General features: G+C 30.5%; 1 protein-coding gene across 1 annotated transcript in view; it reads left to right on the forward strand.

The window, feature by feature from the left end:
* The window catches only part of LOC118195432 (V-type proton ATPase 116 kDa subunit a 1-like), a 57,930-nt gene extending 40,541 nt beyond the window's left edge, over positions 1–17,389 (forward strand). The window contains exons 15-19 of the mRNA XM_085821138.1: positions 1,115–1,367; positions 3,586–3,678; positions 9,640–9,796; positions 11,154–11,325; positions 16,848–17,389. Coding sequence (XP_085677264.1) covers positions 1,115–1,367; positions 3,586–3,678; positions 9,640–9,796; positions 11,154–11,325; positions 16,848–16,944 — 772 coding nt within the window. The 3' untranslated portion in view covers positions 16,945–17,389. The remainder of the gene's footprint in view (positions 1–1,114; positions 1,368–3,585; positions 3,679–9,639; positions 9,797–11,153; positions 11,326–16,847) is intronic.
* The last annotated feature ends 393 nt before the right edge of the window (positions 17,390–17,782 follow it).

The following is a 17,782-nucleotide window of genomic DNA, read 5'->3' on the forward strand; positions in this document are numbered from 1 at the left end:
GTAACTATCCTATAATAAATTAACTTCTAATATAAATATTTGTTTGTGATATAGTTTTGTACAAAAATAATACATATTGTTATTTATTTTGATTAATTTTTAAATGCCATGCCCCAGCGCATAAATGCAGCACTGCAAAAATAATTTTACCTCTAAGTCTGATCACATGCTGGCATTTAGTTGTAAAATTCTATGCTTTAAGGCTTAGCAAACAACATGGTACACATAATGACCTTTTATTACCCCTTTTTAATCTTATTTCTTATAATAAGTAAGTGGGCATGTGAGTGCAGTTTATTTCTCTGACACAGCATTATCTGCCAACACAACCTCACATGACCAGCAGCGAAAGTGTTAATTGCATGGTGTGTTTTATATTAATTACTGCTTATGTGATTTACCTTTTTATTATTTAAAAAATCACTCTTTATTTTTAGATATTTATATACTTAATTTTAATTATCTTATTTTTGAATTTTATTTAAGGGAAAAGGAATTGAGCATCGATAAAAGACTTGTATGATTATATGACGGCCAATGAAATCTAATTTAATGCGAACTAGTCACTAATAATGTTTCCTTATGCTGTTTGCTTATTTATTTTTTAAACTTTTAAGTTAGAATTAAATATTATGCTAAAGAAGCCAAAGTAAAATGCAATTAAGTCAGATTTCAGCGTTTCGAAAATGGTTCAGGTGACTAAGAAGCTAAATGTATAATGTGTGTTTCGCCTTTTTCAGTTACTTTTTTATAAATATTGATTTGACCTAATTTAACTTTTTATTTTGCATTGAACATAGAGGCATGGGGAATAAAAAGTATAAGAGGCATGGAGAATAACTAGTATAAGAAATTATGTATGTTTAACCCACAAAAGAGGGAAAAATAAATAAATAAAAAGATTAAGCTTAGCAAATAATCTAGAAGTTCCTTCCTTGTATATGTATGTAAATTTATTGATTTTTTAATCATAGTTATCAATTATTCCTCACTAATGATAACATTTTATGTTTATTAGGAAATTTTCAGGAGTTTTTCACTTTAATTAGAATGCATTAAAAGTATGTAATTATTTAAAGTTTTTGTAATTTTGTAAATTGTTCTGTCTTTTTAGACATTTCCGTCGACCTCTGAACATACTTTGTGAATTCATTCCTCAGCTTCTCTTCCTGTTATGCATATTTGGTTACTTAACTGTTCTTATATTTGTAAAATGGGTGATATATACAAACCTTGATTCAGGATGTGCCCCTAGCCTTTTGATATCACTCATCAATATGTTTCTTATGAATTATCCAAAAGACGAAGACAAGAAACCAGGGGAGGAACCTGTTCCATGTTATTTAAAACCCATGTATGAAGGGCAGGTATGTATATATAATATAGTTTATGAAATACTATGGCATGTCATGATTTAAGGTAATATGAATGTATAAACTAGTCTTCCATAATTTCAAATTTTGATAAAATTTTGGATAAATCTATATAGGTTGGAATTATAATGGTAGCAACAGTGTTCTAGGTACTTCATGAAATGAAATAAATGCTTTTCACCTATAGATACTTTAGGTCACCTAACCTGCCTCGAATAAATTGACTCTTTCATCTGGAGCAAAAGGCAGATAGTGCCATGAGGGGGTCTAAATGTGATTTAAAGTTATGTAACCACAGTGCTGTTGAAATAGGAAAAATGGGAGTTAAATGAGAAAAATGAAATGAAAAGTTAAGATTAATGTGCCTATGAAGGTATCATATGTCATAGTCATCAAGATCTTCTGAGGTTTGGAAGAAATTTCTCCTTTGCCATACAGCAATGGTTTCTAAGACTTGCCGACTTCTTTTTAGAATCAGTTTTTACACCAGAGTTCCCTAGGCTTACTCTGTGTCATAAATTATTAGCATTTAAGAGCAATGGAAAAGGGGAAGGAAGAAAGATAAATAGCATGTTCCCCAGATGATCCATATGCAATCAAATCCTACTATATTGCATTTCAAGCGGCTGAAAATTTGGTTCGCTGTATCCTGCATGATAAGTAAGAAAAAAGGGGGATAATTTCACAAAATAGCGTGAAAATTGATTGATGAGTCACAGAGAATGATAACCATTGTCACATCTCCCAAAAGATGTTAATGATAACTTAATTTCCAAAAAATCAAACTTAAATTTCAATTATTATTATGTACAGTTACTGCTTTTTCATTATTTTTCAGTTTCACGATACCTTGATAGTTTTGCACAAAAAAATTACTTAGTACAAAAGTCATAGTTTAGACCCACCCCTCTAATTAACACATTTCCATCTAAAATATGCATGTGTAATTATGAATAAGCATTAGCCTTAAACTGAGTGCTATCTAACAGCTGAATCAGAGAACTCGGATGGAATCAAAGAATTCATTCAAGCTCTGTCTGAATAGATTAGTGGTTTTTTGGTTCAGTCCGGGATACAAGGCCTTCTAAGGTATGTTTATTGTGTATCCTGGTTTTACAAGAACTGAGTGCTACACCTGCTTTGCATAACATTTTGTTTATAAATCAGGGAAGATGGAAAGGGAAGATAAAAGAACAGTAACCTAAAGGTGTTTTACATTATTCTAAACAGGGTTAATTTAATGGTTACTAATTTATTCAATTTAAAATTGTGCAAATTCTGGAAAATAGTGAAAAATACAAAACATTTAGAGTCCAAGGTATTCATAAAGTTCATTATATACAATTTCTGTAGCTTTGGAAACTTGTTATAGCCTCATAAAATAATACTAAGTTTATAGGAAATTGGTTGGGACCCAAAAGTTCATTAATCATAAGCCGAGTTTGTAAAAGAGTATAAGCAAAGTAGTTTGACTTTATTCATGTATCCAATAACAGCCATCTGTATCCAATAACAGCTACATTTTATAATAATCCATCTGTATCCAATAACAGCTACATTTTTATAATAAATATATGATAATAGTTGGAAAACTTTATTTTTAGAAGCCATGGAAAGGAAACATATGAAGTTGTTTGTCATCTTCAGGAAAAGAATTTTATTAGATATGTGTATATAGGCTCAGCTTTTTTAAACTACAATTGAACAAAATATCTATTCTTTGCAAGGGAAAAAAAGAAAACTTCAACTGGAAGGTTTGGTTTTATATTTTGTGAAAACTTCCAGATGTTATAAATGATGGATGTTGCACTGTAGGAATTTTACAATATTGGACATACAGTTATTGTAAAAATTGATAAACTAAGGGAGAAAATTTAGTATGAATTCATTTAGAAGATTAAATTTTGTTATGCAAGAATCGAAATTATGTGATGATTAGTTTGATCTTTCAATGAGAGAATTTGCATGAAAAATCGATTAAAATATCTTATTCATTTAGTTACAGGAAATTAAATTGAATTATTAAAAAATCAGTTTTAGATGTAGTCATACCTCATCTGGAGAATGTATTTGTTAAATTTTGTAGTTCTGACCTTTTTTCTCTCCCTACTGTACATCCACATCATAATCCATCCATACAAAGAAAATCTTTAAAGATTTTTTTTTCTTTTTATTAAATTGTACATGAAGTTTTATTTATTTATTTATTTAGGAAGCCATTCAAAAGACATTACTTGCTGTGGCTTTTCTTTGTGTGCCATGGATGCTTATAGTGAAACCAGTTATTCTGATGCTCAGGAAACGTGTATGTTATTCAACTTTGTTTATTATTATTTCAACTAAAACACTAGCTATTGCTTGTTCAATCTTGTGTGAAAAGTTTTTTCTACTTCTGATAAAAAGTTATTATTTTTATTTAATTTATTTTTGAATTAATATGAAGGAAGATTTCCTAATTTCTGAAATGATTTTGTTGGAAACATTGATAATCTAATGTCTCCACTTTTTACATCAAATTATGTATGCATAGAAACATCGATAATGTAATGTCTCCAATTTTTACATCAAATTATGTATGCAATAACTGCATTAATTATCTGCATGGTCTAGTAAACTCCTAATTTTGGGAGCAGTTGCCAGTTTTTGTAGGAAGGTATCAACCCACAAATCTTTAAACTTTTAATTTTAAACTATAGTATTATAGTATTACATTGCATGCTGGACTACTACTCAGAAACTGGAATTTGAAAGCAATATATATTTATTAGTATTTTTGCTTCTATTTTTTTAGCCTTTCAATTTATAAAAGTACATTATTTGGTTACTTGCATATTATCACAATCACATTAATAGAAGTCGCCAGATTTTCAGAATGTGCCAAACTCTGGCAACTATATGCATAACTATTCTTTAGGCAACTGTGCTCGTGTTCATTGTAGTCCAAGTTTCAATGGGTTTTATGGGCAGATCATATATATATATATTGTTTTGAACTTAATTCTAGAACATGTGCTTGTAATGGAAGACTAAATAGAAGAAACTGCAGTAAAGTTTCTGAAGTTTCATGGAATTTTTTTGCGAAATCTTTAAAGTGAACAATGAAGAGGTACATATGGTAGATAGCCGCTGTTGTCAAGGTTTGTGCAATGCTGAGTCTACAATTCTCTGATTTTTTTTTAAAGAAAAAAAAAAATTGTTCCTGGAGAGAAGAATAGCATAGAAAAAATTAGAAAGATTAAGAGATGAATGTGTTTTATTTTTTATGTTTTACATAATTCTTATTTAATAATTAAAATTTTTATTTTAATTGCAAAAATATGTTTTCTTTTCATATATTGATAATGTTTGATGACTTATGATTAATATTGATAGTTCAGGATTCTTTTTCTATAAAAGTCGTGAAAACCACTGATTTGCACTGATAGTAATTTTTATTTTTTCATCCGTAAAAAATTGCCAAATTGTGATAAGGTGATTGAGTTAATGCATAATTACCATTTGACAGGAAGGAAAGCAAATAACAGAATTTTATATACTGTACATATATAGCATGATGGGAGTAAGACATGATTAAATTTACAGGTGGTTTGGGATACACATGCTGCCGAATTCTGTAAACAAAGCTGCCAGGCAATGGTTGTAATCTGAATGGTCATTAACCTTTTGAAGAGGGGATGGCCATTATAGTGGCCATAGAGTCCTCTCTTTGAAAAGATAGGGTTGTCCACTTTAGTGGCCATGTCTTTTTCCCCCATTTTCCAGGGTGAAAAGTGGGGTGAAATGTCAAATTTGATGTCCTTAGGGTTTTAACCACTTATCTCATTCAAAGGTCTTCCTTTTGCAACATAGATGCCCCCCTCTGAGAATCCATTAAACTACACACAATAATCTTTGTTGCAAATAGGAGGTGATTTCTTAAAGGGATTTAAAGCATTCAGTTCAAGATTCTCTGTTCTTTGGTAGCTTTTGCTGCTACCAAAGCCCCGGCCTCAAAAGGTTAAGTGGAATTTAGCTTGGTTGACAGGTATAGGTATATCATTCCATGCAGCTTTTAACTCTGGGCCAGAGTTTATCAATCATGCCATTCTCTTGGTAATTCTTGACCAGATGTTTTTAATGGATGAGAGATCTGGAGAAAGAACAGCTGAACACACTCTGTATCAAAAAGTCAGGATAGCATGGGCAGCATGCAGATGTTTATTATATTGTTGAAAGATGGCATCATGCAGGCTTCGAAGCTAAGGCACAACCCACGTGTTTTAGCACATCAGAAGTAAAGCGGTGGCTGTCCACATTTATTGGCTTTGTGAATAATAGGTAACTGAGATGTGTACCCAGTGGTGCCCTTAACCAATATGCCAAGTGCTGTGCCCATATGAAGATGTTGAATGGAAGCTGGCAGTGTTTGTTCTCAGTGCCTCCTCACACGAAAACATTCATCATGATATCTGAAAACAACTTGGTGCCACTTCTGTGTCCGGTGTTATCTTTCACCACAATACTGTAAGCATATCTTTCTCTGCTGTAATGTTTGCAAGGAAGCTGCTGTTCACTTACACGTCAAAACAAACTACAGTCAAAAGTCGTTAATCCAGACTCGTCAGGACTTCAGCGATTCCGAATTATCGATTTTTCCGGATTATAGATTATTGGTTTAAATCTGGTAAGATGGCATGCAGAAATTACAAAATTAAAAATATGAAACCGTAATTTATGAAATAAAGAACAATTATGATCTAAAGGGTATCAAAATTTACAAAAAGAAAAAGCTTAATATTTATTTGTTTACTTTATTAAACATTTCTTTCAAGTTGTTTAAGTTGCTTCGTTTCATGTGATAATATTTCTCTTTAATTCTATTAAAGAGACATAATTTCTTGTTTAGTTACAAAGTTCCGCTGTTCAAGTCCTATAATTGCTGTGTCGAGAATACTGACTAATTTGTCAATTGAAATTTTTTCGTTTTCAATAACCTCTGTTACTTTCTTCACTATCGGAAGCGAATTATAATAACGAGAAACGTGTTTTAAATCATATCAAAGACGGAGTACATCGAGATGAAATACTACATTTGGTAAGGAATTATAAGCCAAATAAAATAAAAACATGTGCCCTGAAGATAAGGATAGTGCTGACAGATCAACTTCCAATTCATTGTGCGCCGCGGTGTTCCCCCTGCCGAGCAGCGTGAAATTGATAAACAGATTTCGGATTTCGAAACATACTTTCGCTTTAGATCCTTTACATATTAACAAATATATATCGGAAATTCTATTTGATATAATCGAAAGTTTAAGCTTACTTTTATAAAATTGCTCTAACAGTCTGCAAAAAATAATAAGCCGGATCCAATTCGAAGATTAAGGAACAACGCAATCTGCAACATTAACTAAATTAGATAATTTTAGCTTAGCTTACACTGTCCGTTATACATTAAACGCGCATGCGTAAACGTTTTATGAGCATGCGCACAAGCATATTCGCAGCCATAAAGGTCTTATGCGTGCACGTAAACGCCTATTCGTCAACGCGACGCATGCGCAGAAAGTTTGTAGCTTTGAGGTCCGGATTATGGGTGTCCGAATTAACGACTTTTGACTGTATTACACTACCAGCGTATCATGGACTCTAAGAGACCACTAAAAATATTCTAAAGTATTCATTTATTAACCTAATATCACTCATGTAAATAACATGTCCTTCTTCTTTGATAAGCCTAACTACATAAACATATATTTTTGCTAATTTCTATAAATTGTTTTGTTGCCACTTCTAAGAAACTAAACTAATAACAATTATTAGTGGTCAAATGACATTAAATAAAAAATTAAAGGAAAGTAAGTATAAAATACAAACTACATTCATTTGAAATCCAACAGCTGCAACAGTGGTCATCATGCTGACAGTCTGTGGTGTTGCAAAGATTGCTGCACTTTCTGTATAGACTCTTGTCCTGCACATGAGCCAAGTTCCTGATTCAGGCGCAGAGGTTAATCACAGTCCAAATAGCCTCTTAGTGGCTAATCGCACCACCTATATTAGCACATGCACACAATCAACCTAGGTGCGAGCATTTTGTGCCGATTTGCCATAAGGCAGGCAGTAATGGAAGCGAGTGTTGTTAACCCTAACTGAGCGATAGCAAGGGTTGTTAACAGTTTCTGCTTATTTTCCTTGTATGCGATTTCTTTTTTAATTAATTTATAGTTATTGTTACTGAAATTTACGTGTTATTTATTTGACATAACTTGGGGATAATGGATGTGACAGAAAAAACTTTCTTGCCTTTTGAATGTGGAAACAAGTTTTCCATATATTTTGAATTTGAAAAGGCAAAAGAAGTGTATGAAAATCAAAATTTAACTGTTTTGATTAAATCGAGATCGGAAAAATTTCACGAGGTTTATAAACTTAGTGAAACGTTACTGTACAAATATGTTACCTTTGAATGTAAAAAAAGACATATTCATAAAGAGTTAAATTCTGTTATTTAACACAGGAATATTAATGCAAACTTAGACCCTAGTCTTATAGCATAGAACTGTCGGAATTTATTATTTGATAAGAAAACTTATTGAAAATTATAGTGTTCTTATATATGCATCACTTTTTCAGTGTCCACACATGTTTATAGGTTCAAATGCAATATTTCAAAATCGAAATTATTTATGAAATAAAATCTTATAACTCAATTGCATGTGCAAAGTTTTCAATCTAAATCTCTTACATTAAATTATTTTTGTCTTTTAAATTACATCCCATTATTTATTTAAATTTAATTAAAATTTAATGTGTTTATATTAATATTTTAAAGTTCTTTGAAATATTTTTGTACCCTGAAAATGAAGAGTATTTCTGTAGAAAAATTAAAAAGGCATACAAAACTGTTAATGACCAGTATTATATGATTATTTTTAATTTAATAGTTTATTTTATCTCTTTTAACTTACTTCATGTCTAAATTTTCTACCCTCAAATAATATTCTAATTTTTATTATCTTTTTTCAGACCAAAAATTTCAAAAAATCTTGATTGTGCAAAGCACATCTTTGAATTTAAATGTATTTTAAGAAGTACACAAAATGTAAATGAGATTTTAGTCCTCTCCCTCTCCAAATCAGTCATTTAAACTATTCCAACCGTTCAGGAAAATGAACGATTGGAATAGTTTATGCAGACATAAAAATTGTGAACATAAAAATCTACTTATATATATATATATATATATATATATATATATATACATAAAGGAAATGTGTTCCTTCTTTTTATATGTATAAGAAAATTTTTCCTTTTTAATTTTTTGAAAGTCACCAACAGACAAAAAAGACTCACCATAACAGACTTTGGCAGTTCACATACTTAGGATTCCTTCTTTTCGATTCAGTTCAAGTGATGGATCCAACAGCTCAATGCACATGCGTGGTTAATATGGTTAATGTTGGTGTGAATAGCATCGGCCTGATTGAGGATATGTGAAGTGGTTGTGTGTTTCTACAAGACAGAAAGGGCAACATGTATGTTCTCTCAAGCATTAATGACCTGGAGCTGCTGAGATAATGGCATTTAGTAAGCCGTTCTGGACCCATCATTTGACAGTCCTGGGATCCTGCGCAACACAAGCATTATTCTGGAATGACACACCACGGTCTCATTAGGTAGAATTCCAGCACATGATGCGAAAATGTGGGAATTTGATGATCTAATGCTGTGGCTGAATTCCAGTACATGCTGTTAGGAGTTCATCCATTATGTAGCTCTGGCTACTAAGCTTTAAATTTGAAATTTACAGTTATTTCAAGTTATATCGCCACAAAAGGGTGGCTGATCTAATCAAGCACGAGATTTGCATTTTATGTTAAAAGTTCTGATTTAATTGAAATATTATTTCGAAACCTTCTGAAGTCTCTGATGTTATCTTCGCAGTGATAATTTGCTCCAAAGTCATTAGGAGTTTGGAATTAGTTTATGCTACCAAAGAATACTAAACTCTATAACATATTCAGTATTATGTGCATCAAATGTAATGTCTTAATTTTTAAAATTGAATATATATAAAAATTGTTTTTCAGTCACATTCTGTGTGTTTAATATTTTAGACCAGTATTATTTTTTGTATATGTTGTTTTATATTAAGTACATATTCTAAACATATATTGTGTTGTGCTTTTGCAAATGACTGGTATCATGGATATTAAATTTTTATTTGTCATGTGTATAATAACTTTTTTTAAAAAAATATTTTATCTTTTGAAATACATTTTAGAAACGTCATGTTACACCTGTTAGTGGAGATCATGAGGAGGAAGGATTTGGAGACATATTCATTCATCAAGCTATACATACAATTGAATATTGTTTGGGCTCAATATCTCACACAGCTTCATATCTTCGACTTTGGGCATTAAGTTTAGCCCATGCACGTAAGTAATTACTTTTTCTGCAACATTAAAAAGTAGAAATTGTTACTCAGCTGTTTTGATGTAGTTTTATTAGTTTTTTTAATATGCCATTCATTTAAATTGATAATCTGTTACTAGAGTTTTGTTAGTTTAATCATAGTGAAATCAGCAACTTATGATAAGCTTATTAATTTGTTTTTACACATGATGCTGAATTCTGTAAACAAAGCTGCCAGCCAACGGCTGTAATCTGGATGGGCATTAAGTAGAATTTAGCTTGGAAATTTTTAATAATAATTTTGTAAAGATGTAGTCTCTAATGTCGTAACATGCTAATTTTTCTTTACTTGATGTGCATGAAAGAATTTTTTTTCCTTATTATTTTAATAAAAGAAGCTTTTTCCTATTTATATATATGGGCTGCTGTCTCCTTCAGTTTAATACTTCTGCCTTTATATTTGGTTAGTATTTGCTTTTATTTCAGCAGGTATTCCTTTGCATATATTTTTTTTTTCCATTTTTTAAATATTGGATATGTAGGAGCACACATTTTAGAGCCTGAGATTAATGTTAATATCAGAAGATTTTAAATAATTTGCATTAAATTCAAATGAAAGTTTCATTTTTTTTGTATTAAAAGCATTCCCTAGAATGCATAATAAAAGGAAAATATAGATGGAAGCAATGAAATAATTTGTTGGTGAACTTTTGGATGAAATCTGGAAGGAATTTTAGAATTTTGTTCATTATTGAACATCTTTTGTAGAGGACTTTTAGAAAACTATGGTAATTGGCATAGATTTTATTTTAGCTGAAGCATTTTCAGTGATTCAACACCTTCAGCTAAATTCAAGATAAATGCTACAAACAGAAAATATCCAAAATTTTTAAGAAATCACTATTTTTTTTTATATACATAAAAGTAATTTCAGGTACTGATGCATATTCATCGAACATATTTATTGCTTTCATTTATATTAGAAGCAGGACTGCGATGTGCACTTGCTGGTGCAACAAGTGTGGTCGCATCAGGTATTAGAATTTTTTTAATTTAGGGAGACATAGGCAGCAAAATTCAAAGTTGAAATGATTGCACTGGGTGGCAGAAACCCTAGCAACAGCTTTGATCAGAAGGCATACAGAAAAGGTAAAGAAGTTTTAAAAATTATTCAAGAAAATTTTTAATAGTGTGCTGATAGTCGTTCTTTCATTACATTAATAATCTGCTTCATCCTTTTGTAATCAGTTTTCATAATTTTAAGCTCGTATTTAATTCTTATTTTTTTAGGGTGGGACATTTATTGAATTTTTTAAATTTATTATCTTTATTCATTCATTTCTATATAATAATCTGCAAACTATTTTTTCATGTTTTCAGAATTATCTGAAGTTTTATGGAATATGGTTATGAAAATAGGACTGTCTCAGCCAGATTTTAAGGGTGCTGCTTTTATGTATGTTATTTTTGCTGCATGGGCAGTTCTAACTATAGGAATACTGATTGTTATGGAAGGTTTATCAGCATTTCTCCATGCTCTTCGGTTACATTGGTAAGTATGATATTACTTCAGATGTAGTGCTATATTGTAAACCAAAACATAAAAATATATGACTGATTATTTTTTGAAATGAGTAATTTCAGAAACTGAAAACATGGCACAATTTTTTATAATTAATATATTTGTTAATTCAAGAAAAAATTCTTAAATCAGAAGTTTCTGAATTGTTGAAGATTGTATTCTGCATGCAAATTCAATTCTTACTAAATGAAGGAGTTTGGTTCTAAATTTCATTAAATGCAGTAATAATTTTGACACTAAATAAGACACCCCCTATATTAAAGAAACACAATCTTTTATTACTCAAATCTTTATAATTAATAATTTGGCCATAGCTATCTTTATCTTGGCATGCATCTCAAAATGAAACAGTATTCAGTCAAAGATTATTGTTCATTCAACACCTTCTGTTTAACTTGTATCCTGTCATCAATCTATTAAATCATTTTTTGTTACTTTTTTATTTCATCAATAACTATCAACTTGTGGCAGCATGAAAATGGCACATGCAGCAATACCTAAAATAATTGTTTAAATATTAGGTAAATGAATATTGAACATTAAGTCTGTTTTTATGTTTCAATACTATTTACCTTTATTTTTGTTTGTAATTATACAAAGTAGTTAAGTTTTAGTAATAACAATAATAATAATGATAATAAACTTCCTAAATTATATAATCATAATGATTGGATATATATATAGCAGGCCTGTAAAAATAATTTGTAGTATCATTTAGAAGCATTCATTTAAAAAGTTTCACATTAAAATAATATACATTGAATGTTCCAAATTAAAGTGTCTGTATTCAGAACCTTCTAGCAAGAGATTCACTAAGTAGAATGTTGTCGGGGGTGGCTTGTATACATTTCAAGTAACAAAGGACACATACAGTACAAAGTCCGTAATCCGGACGTCCATTATCCGGAATGATCTATAATCCGGACCTCAAAGCCACAAACTTATGCATGCGCATAAAGCGTTTATGCATGCATGTTTAATGCGCGTAAATCATTTACCCATGCACGCTTCTGATAGAAAGTGACAGAGGAATTATTGAAAAGTTAGTCAGTATTCTTGACACAGCAATTACAGGACTTGAACAGTGGAACTTTGTAACTGAACAAGAAATTATGTCTGTTTATAGAATTAAAGAGAAAGTATTGGCACAAAAAACGAAGCAACTTAAACAACTTACATTGAAAGAAATGTTTAATAAGGTAAACAAATAAATATTAAGCTTTTTTTCTTTCCTTCTAAATTTTGATCTTGAAAATATCTGAAAACCTTTAAAATTAGTGGCTATCATCATCAAATTTAGCTATACATATTTGACTATGCATCATGAGCTTGGCGACTAATGGCAAGTTGTTCCCTTAAGTTTTATCTTGCTTCTATTGCACACTGTATAGCCCTGAATGTCTATGAGCATCATCAACAAAATCTATTTTTAGCATATGGAAAGAAATTTTTGTTAAATTTTCCCCTTCAACAGTTTTTAGCACATTTAATTTAAATCTGTAATTATCGCCAAGCGTAATGTCAACATAAAAGGTTACCATACTCTTTTATTATTCAATTACTAACATAAAAAAATTGTTTAGCCATCGCTATATCAGCCATTTCTCAAGTTGTCATGTTTTAATAATAAACATGCGGTGATGAAAGGAAAGTATAATAAACAATGATTCGCCAGGTTGGCATCAGGATCAACGATGTATCTGTGGAATGTTTCGGTTTGAGATGTATGCCAAAAAGCAGATACGCAGCAATAGAGTTAAATTACCGATCGTACAGCTATATGCTAAAATGTTTGTTTCTTCAATAACAAGGTATTTTATTTAGTGTTGAAGTGAAATTAAGAATCGGGACTCTCCAGATGTTTTATTATGTGCGGAGGGGGGATCAAATGCACATGCATAAAGCATAGGAGAAAAACGTTGTTTGTGATTTTGAGGTGCGGATTTTAGATCATTCCAGATAATGGACGTCCGGATTTCAGACTTTGTACTGTTGCACAATGAATTTGCACAATGAATGCTGAATGTTATAAGAAAATATTGAAAGATTTAGTTGTCCCTCACCTTCAGCAAAGTAGTTATAGTGGCAAGATTCAATTGTTGAGCTTAAGGAACCCTGTAGCAGAATTGTTGATAATAAATCACAGTCTACTTTCATTGAGTTTTCTTAATGTATGCATAGCATGCATCATGCAGTTAATAGTTCCTGTGTACGTAATGATTCTTATAAGCTGAAGCTGAACAATCATTCTCAAAACTGAAATTAATAAAAATGTATCTGTGAAACTGCATGTACTGGAAAGGGTCCCCAAGTAGGTTTGGATGTCATGCTCTTTTTTAGTAAAGTGAATTAAACAGAAATATAAAATAATATGTATCAGTATTGATAAATATAATTAATACGGTGCAAACACTAATAAATAGATTTCGATCTGCTTTGGGAAAATTGCCAGTAGTCATCCTGGAATGGTAATTTGTACATAAATGCTGACCATTTATCTTTCTATTAACACAGATAATAAGGTGAAAGTGTTTCAGCACATGGACAAGTTAAGTAAAATATAAGTTGTACTTCTAATTTAATTTACATAAAAATGAGCCATTCCATTCTCCACCTATCATGTCTGCTTTGAAAATATTAATGCAAGGATTTTGAAAGATTTGATTAATAGAAGTATGGTCCTAGTTTCCACATCAAATTTGGCAGACAGGGTTTATATAAAAATTAATGTCTGGTTCTACTCTTATATGCGCCCTAAGATCACCAAATGTGGCGATATGTATTCTGCGCTGGTTTTTGGCGCAATTGCGTGTTGTATGGCAACCCTTTTGATGTTGAATACTCTTTTGGTGGAGTGTTTTAATTGCTCGTTGTTTCGTATCGTGCGTGTTTTGAAACGGCCTATGTTGCAATGAGAGACGTGGTTGCAAGAGGGTCTGGGAGATTATTTTTAGTGGCTGTGCATGATAGAAGTAAGGAAATGTTGATGCAGTGTATTAAAGAGTGGATTGAGCCTTGTACAACTATTTTTTCGGATGGCTGGAAATATTGCAAGGATTTAGGAAAAGAAGTTTTTGAACATTTATTTGGGAACCATAGTATGAATTTTCTGGATAGTGTGTCTGGCTGTCATATAAATACGATAGTGATTACGTGGCAGCATGAAATTGGTATTTCTGCTGTTCGAAAAAGTATTCATTCACGGTAAGTGCATTTTATTTTATTATTGTTCTTATTTTGTAGAATGTTGTGTTCATTGTTCTTTTAGTATGAATTTCTGTTGTTATTGTTTTTTTTTTAATTGTTTGAAATTTATTTTAGTTTATTTTGTTGATTAGTGCATAGTGTTTAGATTGTGCAATTCGTAGTTGTTTTTTAAAGTTGAAACTGAATACTGTGTACATAGTATTCTTTGAAATTTATTGTTGTAATGTTAATTTATTAAAATGAGGTGTGCGTAGTTTATAGATTTTTTCGCTGCCTAGATTGTGCAATTCGTAGATTTTTTTTAAGTTAAAACATATCACTGTGTACATGGATTCTTGTCAAATATTTTTGGTTAGAAACTTTACGTTTTTGCTACCTAAATTTTTTGTTTTTGTTTTTGTTTCGGATTTTTAGCGTAAATTGTGTTTAAAATGGGGTTTATGGAGACATTTTAGGCTTAAAGTTCAAAATGTAGACAAAAAATTTAAATAGTAATATGGTACTGTGGAGTTTCTCGTCAAAAATGTTTGGTGAGAAATTTGGCGACTTGAGGGTGCATATAAGAGTAGCTCCATGTCTTCTTTTCCTGGTACACCATATACATCATTGTAAACTTTCCACTGCTAAGAGTGTATTACACACCTCTAAATTTCTGAGTACCATTTCTGTTTAATATTTTTGACTAGTATAATATTTAATGGGTTGCAGTCTGCTTTTTATTCTGAATAACACTTTAATTTGTATGCTTTATTCAGGGATATTAATTTTTGTTTGCTGCAGTAATAATCATATTAACTATGGAAAAAAATATTATTTAAAAATTTATAATTATTTATTTATAAATTTATGCACAATAATTTTTATTATATATGCAATTTGTTCTTTAAAAAGCATACTGTAAGTATAGTAGTATAGTATACTGCATAATAATAGTAAAACAAACTAAACTGCATGCTATGAAAGTCTCAATGATTTCTCAGTATATAGATCTTTTGTAGTCATGCCACATTATTCTATTCTAAGTTTTAAAAAATCTGATGCTTTTATTCAAATGCTGATTTTGCAATAAATTGCCTAAAAATATTCAGTTCAGTTTTCACGGTTGGTTTGTGAAACTAAAAATATTCTAGTAAATGATTATACAAAACCAGTGCAGACCCGTTGTATTCCACCATGGCTCTGTGTTGCTAAATACAAAATATTTCAGACTCACAAGTAGCAAGTATGATATCAGTGAATAAAAGCGGTTTGTCCCACTTTCAATTCATAGCAGTTGGTAAGATTGGCTACATGGTTTTTTGATGATTTTGCCTAATGTGTGATGTAAATTTGGATGAATTCTGCCATGAAAGTCTCACCTTCTAAGGCAGACCATAAGCATAGCCGGATATTTATTTCATGTGGTTACAAATCCTCTTCTCATTTTAAACTTAGCTGCTTACAAATAAGATATGCATAAAACTTTGGATTCAGCGAGTGCATGTCGAAACAAGGCGTAGAGGAAAGATGTAATTTAAACTTTTAGTTAAATGAAATGTCATAACCTTTTATGGAAATATCTCTCATATTCAGTTTGTTTTTCCTCAATTTCATTAATTATTCAAATGGATAAAACCACTGAGAGCTTTTGGTTTCATTCAGAATCAATTATCTGCTACACTACAGGCCATGAAAGTTTCCATGATCTTTCCAATGTATAATTTAAAAATAATTTGAATTTCCCTTGGAAATCAATATCTGTCACATGCTGTGTGATGATTGATTGCTAGTTTTGTCAGCGTAATTTGGAGACGTTCAAATCTTTATGTCAAAGTCAATCCCTTCAGGGATTTTTTTATCTTGAATCTGATGTAATAAATTGACCAGTGTATCAATTGCTGAAATTCTCTGAAAACATTATTAAATTAATGATTAATTTTATAAAAATATACATGATATACAAGTAAAAAAAATTTCCTTTAAACAACTTGGAGGATTTTATAAAAACAGTTTCAAATTCTTGAGTGTTTTGCTGTAATAAATTAATCATTTAAATGTTTTATATGTACAGAGATATTTGATATTTAGATATTGATCTTAACATCACTTTTGATCATTTAAATGTTTTTTAATCATTTAAATGTTTTATATGTACAGAGATATTTGATATGTAGATATTGATCTTAACATCACTTTTGTTTGAATAAATTATTTTGTGCATGTTTTGATTGTATATTTTGTATTCTTTGAATGAATGATAAGTATTTATCCAAGATTTATTCTTATTTTGTGCTTTTCTTTTAAAGGGTTGAATTTCAGAGCAAGTTCTATGATGGTCAAGGTTATGCATTTGTTCCCTTTTATTTCAAAACCATCATAGAAAGCACTCCAGATGCTGTATGAACTTTTTAATGTAGTGAAATATTACTCAAGACTGTATTTATTTAATTTATTGGTAATTCTTTTAATTGCAAAGCCAACTTGAAAATTAGGTTAAGAGAATTTTATTCCACATGAATGAAAATACTCTGATATTTTCTATATTTAATCAAGAAAACTGAGTAAATCAGTTGATAATATTCAAGAATTTATTTCTTAGGTTGACCATTAATTTTCACATTGCATGATTTGTGAAATTTTTCTGTAAATTTATCTAATCAGATCTCAGAGATTACATATGCATTATATAAAATGTGATCGGCAGTTTGAAATGATTCTGACATATGCATGTGCAATAAAATGGTTTTACTGGTTGTATTTTCCCCATGAAAGTGCCTTTCATTTTAATAGGGGACCAATAAAGAATTATTTTTATAGAAATTTTAATAATAAATATATTTTAGCATTTCATGGTTTTTTTCTTTTGTCTTTGTTGTTATCCCATTTGCATAAGCATTTATAATTTAGTGTATTTATGTAATTCATGAAATACTTTGTGATTAAGCTAAGTTATATAGCAGCTGCTATATATTATTACGTGTGTATGGTTTTGTAATGAAATGAGCGCACATGCTGATGATAGCTTGATAAGATTTATTTTCCCAAAAGAAACACTTTAGAGTTCTGGAACTTTCCACAAAAATACTCACAGAGTAGGACAGAGCACAATCAGTAGTTACTACTTCAAATTACTAATAAGGTTAAACACTAAACAGTTCAAAGCACATCCAGAGAGCAAAGCTTGTACAGAGATTTCTCAGTACTCTGAAGTCATGTATGAACTGAGAACCAATGCTCTATC

Source organism: Stegodyphus dumicola, chromosome 7, assembly GCF_044657685.1.
Source record: "Stegodyphus dumicola isolate Sdum_Otavi_A_Nest chromosome 7, ASM4465768v1".
NCBI classification, from domain to species: domain Eukaryota; kingdom Metazoa; phylum Arthropoda; class Arachnida; order Araneae; family Eresidae; genus Stegodyphus; species Stegodyphus dumicola.